At 42.2% G+C, this 12,445-nt stretch overlaps 1 protein-coding gene and 1 long non-coding RNA gene across 2 annotated transcripts in view; both read right to left on the reverse strand.

Moving 5' to 3' along the window:
• The window catches only part of LOC138981439 (uncharacterized), an 83,183-nt gene that overhangs the window by 4,945 nt on the left and 65,793 nt on the right, over window positions 1-12,445 (reverse strand). The window lies entirely within an intron of this gene.
• Window positions 1,267-12,445, reverse strand: part of LOC138981438 (neurotensin receptor type 1-like) — an 11,404-nt gene continuing 225 nt past the window's right edge. Inside the window, exons 1-3 of the mRNA XM_070354355.1 lie at window positions 11,861-12,445; window positions 6,381-6,594; window positions 1,267-3,624 (exon numbers count right to left, since the gene is read on the reverse strand). The exon at window positions 11,861-12,445 is cut by the window's right edge and continues 225 nt beyond it. Coding sequence (XP_070210456.1) covers window positions 3,086-3,624; window positions 6,381-6,594; window positions 11,861-11,998 — 891 coding nt within the window. The 5' untranslated portion in view covers window positions 11,999-12,445 and the 3' untranslated portion in view covers window positions 1,267-3,085. The remainder of the gene's footprint in view (window positions 3,625-6,380; window positions 6,595-11,860) is intronic.

Below are 12,445 nucleotides of genomic sequence, written 5' to 3' on the forward strand. Positions count from 1 at the left end.
TCAAAAGTTCCGAACGCTCTAATCTACGAAATATACATCTCTTGAGCAAACAATACAATCATACCGCATCTAAATTAACAACTACAGGCTTGAACACATGAATCTATACATATAAATAAAAGAGAGTGTCTGTCTGTCTGTCTGTGTGTGTGTGTCTGTCTGTGGTCGCCATACCTCTGAGATGGCAAGAGGCAGGAACAAGATAGTGTGCACGTACACTCCCTAGGTGCCGCAGATGTGCACCTGGGTTTTAGTTTCTTGATTCATTGTTTCCTTTCTCAGATTATGGACCTCCCATTTATTGAATACAGCCTATATGGTGCAAGACCAGTTCAGTGCCTACTGTTCACCTGTAGCAAGCACATCATGCCAGTGATATTAGAGACTCGCTATTGCTCCTATGAGGGGAAGAAATGAGTGTGTTGATGGTGATGCTTTCACACTGTCAGTCCCAGCCTTTTAATCCAAATGTATGAGCTCACACTTTCATCTATTGCTTATTCTCATTGGAATAAGATTCTAGAAGTTTCTGAGAGAGAGGGGAGATCAGAAACACCCGGGCGAAGCCGGGCCTGACTGCTAGTCTATGTATAAAATCCATGAGTTCGGTTGTTTTCTGCATCTAGATCTGCCGTGCACAAACGTTCAACACAAGCAAATTCTCAAGGCAAGTAACTCTCATACTTTGTCTAGCGACAAGAGTAGTTGCCCTTTAACATTTCTTTTTACTCAGTTTCTTCGACAAAAACTGCAATCCGACGGTCAGTTTTCAACAGTATTTCATTTTATAAACAGATCACACGCAACCAAATGCACACATCTCATCAATTTAAAGAACATAAAGCGGTTTCATACACTATTTTTCCCCAGAAAACTTAACTTCATACAGTTGTTAACGTTGGAACACGGGTGCAAAAGTTCGTCTGCTAGTCCCGGCCATTCTACGAAAGAACATAATCCTAAGCGATACCAAAACATGAACAGAACACACAATATCTGCCTTTACCGCCACAGCAGAATAACAACATATCTGTGTACTTGAGTTTACAAAACAAGGGAAACTGACAAGAAGTGTTAACAGAATGGAATGATTTGCACGGAACTATACAACCGCGCATTAATCGATCTTTCTTTCTTTCTTTCTTTATTTGGTGTTTAACGTCGTTTTCAACCATTCAAGGTTATATCGCGACGGCATTAATCGATCGCCTGCGCGGGTTGACTGGTTGAGTGAATAGGATTCCGGATCAAACTTTCGCACAAAAACTCCTCTTTTCTTTGAATAACTGAAGAAAGGAGGAATAAAGAGGTTACACACCTCGTCTCAGTGATTATTAAAAATAATCGTCTCAGTTCGCGGTCATGAAAAAGCTCGCTGAAGCTCGCATTTTTCATGATCCGCTAACTTCGACCATTATTTTTAATAATCACTGAGACTCGGCATGTAACCTCTACATCACTGCAAACACACAACACTGTTTTGAACCCCCAAATAGTGTCATTTTTCTTATTTATAACTGCAAACACACAACACTGTTTTGAACCCCCAAATAGTGTCATTCTTCTTATTTATAACTGCAAACACACAACACTGTTTTGAACCCCCAAATAGTGTCATTCTTCTTATTTATAACTGCAAACACACAACACTGTTTTGAGAAAAAAATCAATCACCCCACTTGTTGAACTTTGACTTTGTCTTTTATTATGTTCTACAAAAGTATATATTATTGTCCTCGGAGCGTTTCCTGTCCGTAACGCTCTGTTACTTTCAACGTTGTGCCTATACCGTATTCCATTCTCCTTATCCATCACTGCAAACACTCAACACTGTCCCCAAACATTGGTGAACTTTTGACTTCACCATTCGTCTTAGTTTTTAAATGTGAATGTATTTTTCAAAAGTACAAGTACAAGTACTGTCTGGTACACTTATATATGTTTTATTCCAACTTGTTCATTCTTCTTTCTTTTCTGTCTCATCACTGCCAACACCCGAAACTTTTCAGGCAGTTCAACGTTCAGCTCAGTGCTGGCGTCTGCTTCCAATCGGTCATTGTGTCAATCTGAAGAGTGTTCTCTTACATTCTCTTCAATCCTCGACCTTTTGTCCCCTTGACGTTTTGCTGTTGACCTTTCGTCACCCTCGACCTTTTGTCGCACTCAACATTTTGACCCTCGACCAAATGTCCTCGATCTTGTGTGCCTCGAACTTTTGGTCCTCGACCTTTTGGTTCTCACCCACTTCATCTATATATGACCTCGCCATTTTCTACTGACAGTGTCTCATAAGTTAAGCTTCGATTACATACGAGCTTGACTGTGTCTATTGACAATATCTCATACATTTATATACGACCTCGACGGCGTCTGTTGACAATGTCTGAAGCAGAATCTTAAACACATCTATTTGACGAACCCCTGTCTTATATTATCTTCACTTCCAACTTGTTCAGTTACCAAAGCAGTCCACTGTAGGCAAACACCTTTGTCTAGCACTGTCTTCGCTGGAGAAATCTCATCTCCCGTCTGACCCTCTCTCACACTCTATCCAGTGTCAGCGCGCCGGATACCACTGAATCCGGCTCGCCGTTGTACGTTGATCAATATCATCCTCACCGAATCCACTCTCCCACCCCTATCCCCACTCATTACTTGAGCTCCCGTTGTATATCGTCCTCGCTGAATTAGGATTACAGTTTTTAGTTCATTCTAATGATGCTTAATCTCACAGACACCAAGATACTGGTTGTACATAAGTCACGATACTGTTGTTTTTATCTTCTGAGCGATTGCGTCCCTTCGTTTCCTAAATCGTTACATGAGCGCGCTGCCTCAACTTGGCTATGATTCAACCTTGATGACCGCACAATCAGTCCCCAAAGTAGTCCGTCCTAGCGCTCTGCTTAAACTTGGTTATTCACCCTTGCGGACCAAACAAACAGTCTCCAAGGTAGTCCGCCCTAACGCGCTGCCTAAACCTGGCTCTGATTCACTCTTGTGGACCAAACAAACAGTCTCCAAGGTAGTCCGCCCTAACGCGCTGCCTAAACCTGGCTCTGATTCACTCTTGCGGACCAAGCAATCAGTCCCCAAAGTAGTCCGTCCTAGCGCGACCAACTTGTCCTCCAACGTCTTCGCTGGTGTACTTGTCATCCTCATCTGGCCCCTCCAGAACCAAGCCTCCAGATCTGATAGATTCCGCCTCGCCGTTTTCCTGGCCCGAGGTGCTCGTCAGGCGTCCTCTCTTGGTGCTGCGCAGCTGGTACAGCCTGGTGGAGACACCGGCGTACGTGGAAAGCTTGCTGCTGCTGTTGGGCCTCCTTGCTTCACGACGCCAGCAGCTGAAGGGGAGAGCCGTGGTGAAGGCCTTGCGGAACTTGGTGCACATCAGTCCGTAGATGACGGGGTTGCTGGCGCTGTTGACGAAGGTGAGAAGGCGGGTGGTCTGCAGGATCATCTGGTAGCCGGTGAAACCCAGGCGCTGTATCTGCTCCGAGCTACCGAAGACCGTGACGATGGCTATGCAGCGGAACGGCAACAGGCAGATGTAGAATACTGCCACCACCGCCACCATCATCCGTATCACCTGGCGTCTGCTCATGGCGCGCGAGTCCTGGTGGTCTGTGGGAAAGAGGATGAGTTTGTTAGTGTTTTGGGCACAACCAAGCTGAAGCGTTCTCCCTAGGAATCCGAAACGGATCGACTACTAACCTTCCAAATCGAGAATCATAAAACAAGAAAGGTTAAATATCGTGAAAGTTTCATTCAGGATACACCCAATTGTGTTTTGTTTTATCTGAATTAAACGTTACAAAATGTAACCTCTCTTTTTTTGTGTGTTTGTTTGTTTTATTCTCTGTAGGTTTTTATTTTCAAAGGTGGTCAGGATTGAAGACGAAACCTGAGGTGACATAACCTCCAGGAGATAAAAAGTAAAACAGCTACAAGTACACACAGACCACGAAGTATCCCAGCGATGAAACTGACAGCACTACGTCACGCTCAAAAGATAATTGCCTATGTCATTTTTTGATGTTTTGAGAAAAACAGCTACAAGTAAACACAGACCACGAAGTATCCCAGCGATGAAACTGACAGCACTACGTCACGCTCAAAAGATAATTGCCTATGTCATTTTTTGATGTTTTGAGAAAAACTCAAGATAAACGTGAGATAAAGAGCTGACAGCAACCTTTTCAATCAGCAAAACTGTATAACAACCCAAAAAGAGCTTTTGCATACTTACACATTCTCAAAACAAGTCTTCCTGTATCATAAAGAAAAAGTGCCTAACTCATGAAACGAGATCGGCAGTTTTGCTTACGTTACCGTGGCAATGGTTTCCGATGGTCTGAGAGTTTGTACTCTCTAACACATGATAGATACCCTTCCAGTATGTAGTTTCACTACAGAAATGCCTAACACTGAGATTGGTATTTTTCTCACGAGCGTGACGACTAGGCTAGTTGTACGTGAGAATGAAGGTTAGATCAGCGTTTGCACATGCTCCGTGATGTCTTCTTGACTACAAGTTGTGCTGTTTCGTTCCCTCTGAACACCGTACTTTCGGGACTATAAGGCGCTTCGTTAAATAGGGCGCAACCCCCACTTTTGAGGTAACATTGAGGAAAAACATCACATTCGGCGCTTCCAGTCTATAAGCCGCACATAAAATGAAGAATACAGAGTGGACATATTTTGAGCAGTACTTTGATTTGACACAGAATTCGAATTCGGCTATAACTCTATTGGAGAACAAAACGTTCGTCATTTACAAAGTGCGTTTGTTTATTGATGTTTCTTGTCCCTTGCGAGACCGATTAGGCGTTGAAATTATTTTCTGTTTTGTATTCGAACTACTCATCACCTAATCTTCAATGACGATTCACATTTAAGGCGTATAAGGAAGAAGGGGTCTTAAAACTCAGATTCGTTTGAAGTTGCTACGTTAAATCTGCACGACTGTACAACAGTAATATCTCTTGAGTAACCCAAACCAGTGACAACAGGGACGAGATATTTCTCTTTCGCATCTTTTCCCTCGAATCGGATAACCAACCCCCCCCCCCCCCCCCCCCCTCTCACCGGATTACTGCCCTGGACAACAGTTTTCGATGAAAGACCCCGTTTTGAAGCACAACCTAAAAGTGACGTATTTTAAAACCTCGTCATTTATGACGTAGGGGAAGGGCCCCTAATATGGACCACTTTTTGTTTTATGCTGATAACTAGCTTGTTTTCTTGCGAAGAAGTTTCATTTTGTGCTTGGTAGTCCTTCTCTCTTAGGTTAACCGTTAGGCCTAATTAGAGTAAAATAGCTTTGATAGACATTCAGCAAAAAATTAAATACAGAAAAAATCACAAAGGGTCCATATTAGGAGCCTGGGCGCCTAATATGGACCAGTGAAGCGGCCTTCACGAATCACTGTAAAAAGCCCCCTTTATTTCAAAATAACATGAAACAACTTAGTGTAAAAATCAGCCTAATTAAAATATGCTCTAGATTTATCTGTTTTGGGTTGATGAGAGCATTATTTGAAGCACACCAGGAAACTAAAGAAGCTTATCAAAAACAGAGTGAAAATAAGTGAAATTATCAACTTCCACGAAAAGAAGACTTTTTGTTATATTTTTGTTAAATCTCGAGGGCTAGTTATAGGTTATTTCCAGCAAGCTTCTTAATGAATTAATGAAAATAGCCTTTAGCTTTTATTTTCTTCGATTTGTTGAAGGTGATCCATATTAGGGGACTCGCACATACTTTGAGATTTTGCTATTATTTTTTGTTTGCAGGAGAAACTCGGGGTACACACTGCTAAAATGCAACAAATGCGGTCTTTGCTGTCATAAAAAGCAATTTTTGTGTAATAAAAACTTTGGCTGTGGACAGAAACGAGTCCGTTTTAGACGGCAAATTTAGAGTGAACGCTGCCAAAAGTGAAAAAAAGAGAAAAAGCCTAACGTTTTTGAGAGTTGTGATTCTGCAACTGTTTTGACATGTGCAAGTAAATCAAGAGAGGGTGAATACAGCGAATAAAACTTTTTGAGCGCTCTAGCGCCGTTAGTTTGTCAGAACAGGAGGTGGTCCACATTAGGAGCCGGTCCATATTAGGAGCCCTTCCCCTAGTAACCAAATGACGTTATCCTTTGGAGGTATACCAGTTAAATGTTTGGCCTTTCAAATGATATATTACTTTTTATGATCAGTGGCCTGAGACGTGTATAATCGCAGTTTGATCATGTTGTTTGGATCATACCTCGTATATGTCAATTTCACAATAGAGGGTAGTTGTGCAGGGGGTAGTTGTTGGAGAAGGCGCTGGGGTGCGGGGGGTTGGGGTGGATATCCGAGTGGCGGTTAATTCGATCTCACTTACTGGTGCTGTGAATGTTGAACGTGTCCGCCTTGCTGCGACTCTGACAGCAGTGCCTGGGTGTCAGCTTGAAGACAATGGCGCAGTAGAAGAAGGTGATGGCAAGAAGCGGCAGGATGAGACACAGGATAAAGTCCACCAGGAAGAACACGCGAGACATCAGGGTTTTGCTCGACGTGCGGCAAATCAACTCTACGGAGTCATCGTAGTACTCCACCTGCAGGTCAGAAATTTGCTTATAAATACAGTGGAACCTCTACTTTACGAACCTCCATAATAAGACTCCCTCTACTGTAACACTTTTTCTTGGAAAATGTCTTCATAGCGTTAGTAAGTTTACTTCCGTTTTAAGAACTCCTCTCTGTCAAGACCCACATTTTCAGATGTTTACTGTTTTAAAACAGAAGTACCATTGTATTTCATGTTCTATACGGGTAATAATTGGATGTTAATAGCAGACTTTGGGTGTTAGAACGTACTTTGCACATGGCTTAGTTCTAAATTGGCCCCAGGTCACTGCTCATAGCATCATTAGAATACTGAGGCATCATTGAGGATTTTTTAAGCCATGATCACCCCCACCCCCCACCCCCCACCCCCCCCAGATCATCCCCTGTGTGGTGTAATTGTCCAAATGTGTTCTGTTTTATGAATGTGTCCCCTTATTTATATGATGTCCTGTAATGTACAGCATATACATGTAAAACAAAAATTAAAAATCCACAAAAAGAGAATAAAAATTAAAACAATTAAAAATCTGTGTCCAGTGGTATCGTATTGGCGAGTTAAGGGTTAAAACTAAGCTGCGAGGCAAAAGAAGTCTTTTATTATCTGTTGCATGACGACGATTGATCATGCGTGATCAGCACTGATCCCGTGTGGTCCTTTTCCTCTTCTTCTTCTTCTTCTTCGTTCATGGGCTTAGACTCCCACGTTCACCCATGTTTTTAGCACGAGCGGATTTTTACGTGTATGACCGTTTTTACTCCGCATACGCCGATTTCGGAGGAGGCATGCAGGGTATTTTCATGTTTCTATAACCCACCGAACTCTGACATGGATTACATGATCTTTTCCGTGCGCACTTGGTCTTGTGCTTGCGTGTACACATGAAGGGGGTTAAGTCACTAGCAGGTCTGCACATAAGTTGACCTGGGAGATCGGAAAAATCTCCACTTTTAACCCACAAGGCGGCAGCGACCGGGATTCGAACTCACGACCTCCCGATTAGGAGGCCGATATCTTACCACCACGCCCTATACATCTGTGTTTACCTCGATTTGGAAGGTTAGTAGTCTATCCGTTAAAAATGGAAAATTAGTAGGCACGAAGAAAAATGATATCTAAAAATTGCAAGCATTTAAAAGGACATTCCTCATGTAACATTGAGATTAACATTAACAAGTTTCATAGATTTTTAATAATAAAAATTAAATGACAGAAGAAAAAACAAGTCGCGTAAGGCGAAATTACTACATTTAGTCAAGCTGTGGAACTCAGAATGAAACTGAACGCACTGCATTTTTTCACAATGACCGTAGTCCGCCGCTTGTGCATAACGGAGTGAAACTGACGAGCCTGTTTAGCGCGGTAGTGGTTTCGCTGTGCTGCATAGCACGCTTTTCTGTGCCTCTCTTCGTTTTAACTTTCTGAGCATGTTTTTAATCCAAACATATCATATCTATATGATTTTGGAATCAGGAACCGACAAGGAATAAGATGTTTTTAAATCGATTTCGGAAATTGAATTTTGATCATAATTTTTATATTCTTAATTTTCAGAGATTGTTTTTAATCCAGATATAACATATTTATATGTTTTTTGGAATCAGGAAATGATGTAGAATAAGATGAACGTAAATTTGGATCGCTTTATATAAAGAAAAATTTATTACAATTTTCAGATTTTTAATGACCAAAGTCATTCATTGCTTCTTAAGCCACCAAGCTGAAATGCAATACCGAAGTCCGGTGTAAGACGAAATTTTTACTCCACGAAAAATTTACTCCGGAGTAAATATTTCGTACGAAATTCTTACTCCGAGTACACTTTTCGTACGAGAAAAGAACTCCCCAAGGCACGAAAAAAGTACTCCCTCCACGAAATTTTTACTCCCCATTTTGTTTACTTCCAGTAAAAATCTCGTACGCAAAAATGGGATGCGGGCGAAGGGATAGTGCCAATAAGTGATCTCGCGCACACGACTGTCGCGCTACCCTCCTTCCACCCCTTCCACCACCAAGACTAACAGGGGACAAGGGAGTAAAAATTTCGTACACTTGGAATGGGAAGTTAAATTGCTCGTGTTGGGGTGAAGTAATTTATTCGTTATTTATTCGTCAGGGGAGTAACATTTTTGTACGAAATGTTTACTCGGAACTCACCTGTCTTGGGGAGTCATTTTCTCGTGCAATGGGGGAGTGCTTTTTTTCGTAAAGGGAGTAACTTTTTCGTACGAAATGTTTACTCCGGAGTAAACATCTCGTGGGAGTAATTTTCTCGTGTTACACCGGCCTTCGTCGAAGATTGCTTTACAAAAATTTCAATCAATTTTATTGAAAAATGAGGGTGTGACAGTGCCGCCTCAACATTTACAAAAAGCCGGATAAGACGTCATCAAAGACATTTAACGAACAAATGAAAAAAACGTCTGGGGATATCATACCCAGGAACTCTCATATAAAATTTCATAAAGATCGGTCCAGTAGTTTACTCTGAATCGCTCTACACACACACACACACACACACACACACACACACACACACACACACACACACACACACACACACACACACACACACACACACACAGACACACATACACAACGACATTCGTCTCGATTCCCCCTCTATGTTAAAACATTTAGTCAAGACTTGACTAAATGTAAAAAGAAGAAAAAAAGTGGTTACCTCCACCGCCCAATAGCCATTTTGGACACCAACACTATCTATAGAAGACGGCTTTGCCTCGGATCGATCAAAGGACGTAACCCAATAATCATTACAGAAGGAAATGTTCAGTGGGCGAACTTAGTTCAGTTTGGCTCGATGGTATGGACGCAGAGGCTTGAAAAGAGTAATAAAAACAAAGTGTGAACCCTAACTAACATCGGACTGGTCGTAATGCGGCAGAATGTATTGCTTTCTGTTGTTCGTAACCGGAAATCACCATCGTTTATGGGACAGAGAACTCTTTTTTACCCATCACAAGAGAGAAGCCCGTCGATTCGAGCCAAAGCCTTCTTCAAGATATGGATGAATTTGGTGTCCAAAATGCCCCGTTGAAACCATGTCAACTATTTTCAATGCCTTATTTCAAAATCCTACGAGTACGGTTGGCTTTACCTTGGTGTCCGAGGTTACCCATACATGACCTACTCAATGTTTTATCCCTAGATCAAAACTACTAAAACGTAACATATTCATCCACAGCTCACTCTCCAACCTGGTCCAGACTGATCTTTAAGGTGAAGGGCAAAGAGAGGACAATATGCTACGAGCTAGGTGACAGCGAAATGTTGTGAGGTTAAATGACCTATTCCCTGTCTCGCCTTCTCTACACTCAATCAAAAACACTTGAAACTTAGGGGCTCCGCTCACATAATTATATGTAACTTCAGCAGGACCGACGACGCCCTGCAGATGATCCCAGCCCGCTACACGTTGCATGAAAGGAAAACAGGCCAAGTACTCGTCATAATCCCTATCGCGGCATAAATGATAGGCAGTGCGTCGTCTATGCCGCTGAAACTGCGCAGGTATATTCTGCTCTTTAGCGCGGTCGTCCACTGCAACTCTAACATGGTCTAGACTGGAAATGGCGATGAAGGACAGACGGGGCGCAATATGCACGAGCCACTGACTTGATAGCGAAATATTGAAAGCTCTGATTGAAACCGACCTACTCTACAGTAAATTACAAATACTGGAAATAGGTCTACTCCGCACTAAATCAAATAACTGGAAACAGGCCTATTCTGCACTTCTTTGAAAACATTTCTGAAAATAGACCGACTCTAAATCACGAAACTTAGTTCGGTCGCCATCTCATTCTCTCACTAAGTCTAGACTGGAGATGAAGAATAGGGGCGATCAGAGGGCAATGGATAAAAGCTAGGTGACGGCAGAATGTTGAAACCCCGCGACTTTATTAGTTAACTGTCTGTCTCGCCTGCTTAATCAACCATCCTGGACACGAATCAAGGTCACCCAATCAAGGTCACCCAATCAAGGTCACCCACTCACCCTGTCTAGACTGCAGAGGAAGCTGAGGGGAAGTCAGAACGACATGGAAACGAGCCAGGTGACGACAGAATGTTAGAATCTGAGCGACCTTCTCATTGGCTGCTATCTCATCTAAACCACTTAATCAAAAATGTTCAGCGACATACACTATAAACTGCAGTGTTCCACTTTTGAACTGACTTGAAAAAGTAACACACATGGTAAACACTATTAAGTGTTTACCGTGTGTGCTACATTTGCTAGAAGAGTCAAATAGGGTTTTACACAGTGTTCACAACTGGTTACAAATAAAAAACGCTGGCGCTGGACCCGAGTACTCTTCAGACTGGCTCGCTCCCCCAGTGTGAAAGTTTTTGTCTTGTGCACGTGGATTTAAAAAAAATATATATATATTTATTTATTTTACACAATTAAAACAATTATTAGAGTAAAATAAAACATTAAAACGTTCATAATAAACAATAGTAAACAAGAATTTAAAAAAAAAAAATTGACCGCCCATGCCGGGAATCGAACCCGGATCACTTGGATTAAAAAAAAAAAAATTATTTATTTATTTTACACAATTAAAAAAATTATTAGAGTGAAATAAAACATTAAAACGTTCATAATAAACAATAGTAAACAAGAATTAAAAAAAATAAAATAAAAAAATAAAAATAGACCGCCCATGCCGGGAATCGAACCCGGATCACTTTGGCCATAGACGGACGTGCTACGACAACTTTACTAGAGTTGTGCGCCTTGAATCACTGTGTGTATCTGTCGCTCTCTCTCTTTCAGTCTCACCGAGACCAAACACTGTATTGTTGTTTTCTTTGCCGAGACCAAATCCCCACCAGCTGCGGCTGGCTTGCAAATCATGCTTTTCTCGTCACTGCGTGACGTGTTCGGCTCAGGGCGCCCAAGTCTCCCCTTTAGTTCAGTGACTCCCCCCGGTAAGAGTCGTTTTGGTGGAATATTTCGCATTTAGGTCCCAGGTAACATTATGAAGTTTTAATACGATCAATCGGACCTATTATCAAGTTAGTGTATCAACTTTTGAACGAACTGCGCCCAGTAGTTTCCCAGCAATAAGCTGTTAAGTCGAGACAGACACACAGACACACAATTAAAGTCTGCTGGACCCTAGTACTGCGTACTCGGGGAAAAGTGTTTTCAAAAGCAGAACGCGTCAGTTCACAGTTAACGTAAAATACTTGAAACTTGGCACGGTCACCAACTGACCCTCTCTCACCTCGTCAAGACTGGCGATGAAGATGAAGGGCACACAGAGGGCGATGGACACGAGCCAGGTGACGGCGATGGCGGGCAGGCGACTGTGGCGACGGCGAGTGGCCAGCAGGGGCCGACAGATGGCCACGTAACGCTCCATGCTAATGGCCAGTAGACACAGCGCTGAGCAGTGGATCGCGGTATTCTCCAGGAACGGTATCACCTTGCCTGCAAGTGAAAAGCACTTGCTTTAGAGTTTGTGCATACACCACGGGAAAAAAGAAACGAAGTTAGACTTTGTGTCACACCATGAAAGTATTGCTTTGTTAACCAGGAACAAGTATTTGCGTAGTTCGCGGCTGCCTTTCGGCCGATTTGGTAGGATGAGTGGATAAAACACCTTTTATTTTACATGGGAAATCAAAGAATTGCACAAGGGTGAATTTTGTCAAAAGAACACGCTAAAAGAACCTTTTGTGGATACCTACTTTATAAATTATCCCGCAGCAACTCATTCACCTGTACCGATAACATGAACATAATTTAAATCCCGACCCGTTCTCAGACAATTTTCTACCATGCGGGAAACATATTGACCCTTTTCGCT

Source organism: Littorina saxatilis, linkage group LG12 (genome assembly GCF_037325665.1).
Source record: "Littorina saxatilis isolate snail1 linkage group LG12, US_GU_Lsax_2.0, whole genome shotgun sequence".
NCBI classification, from domain to species: domain Eukaryota; kingdom Metazoa; phylum Mollusca; class Gastropoda; order Littorinimorpha; family Littorinidae; genus Littorina; species Littorina saxatilis.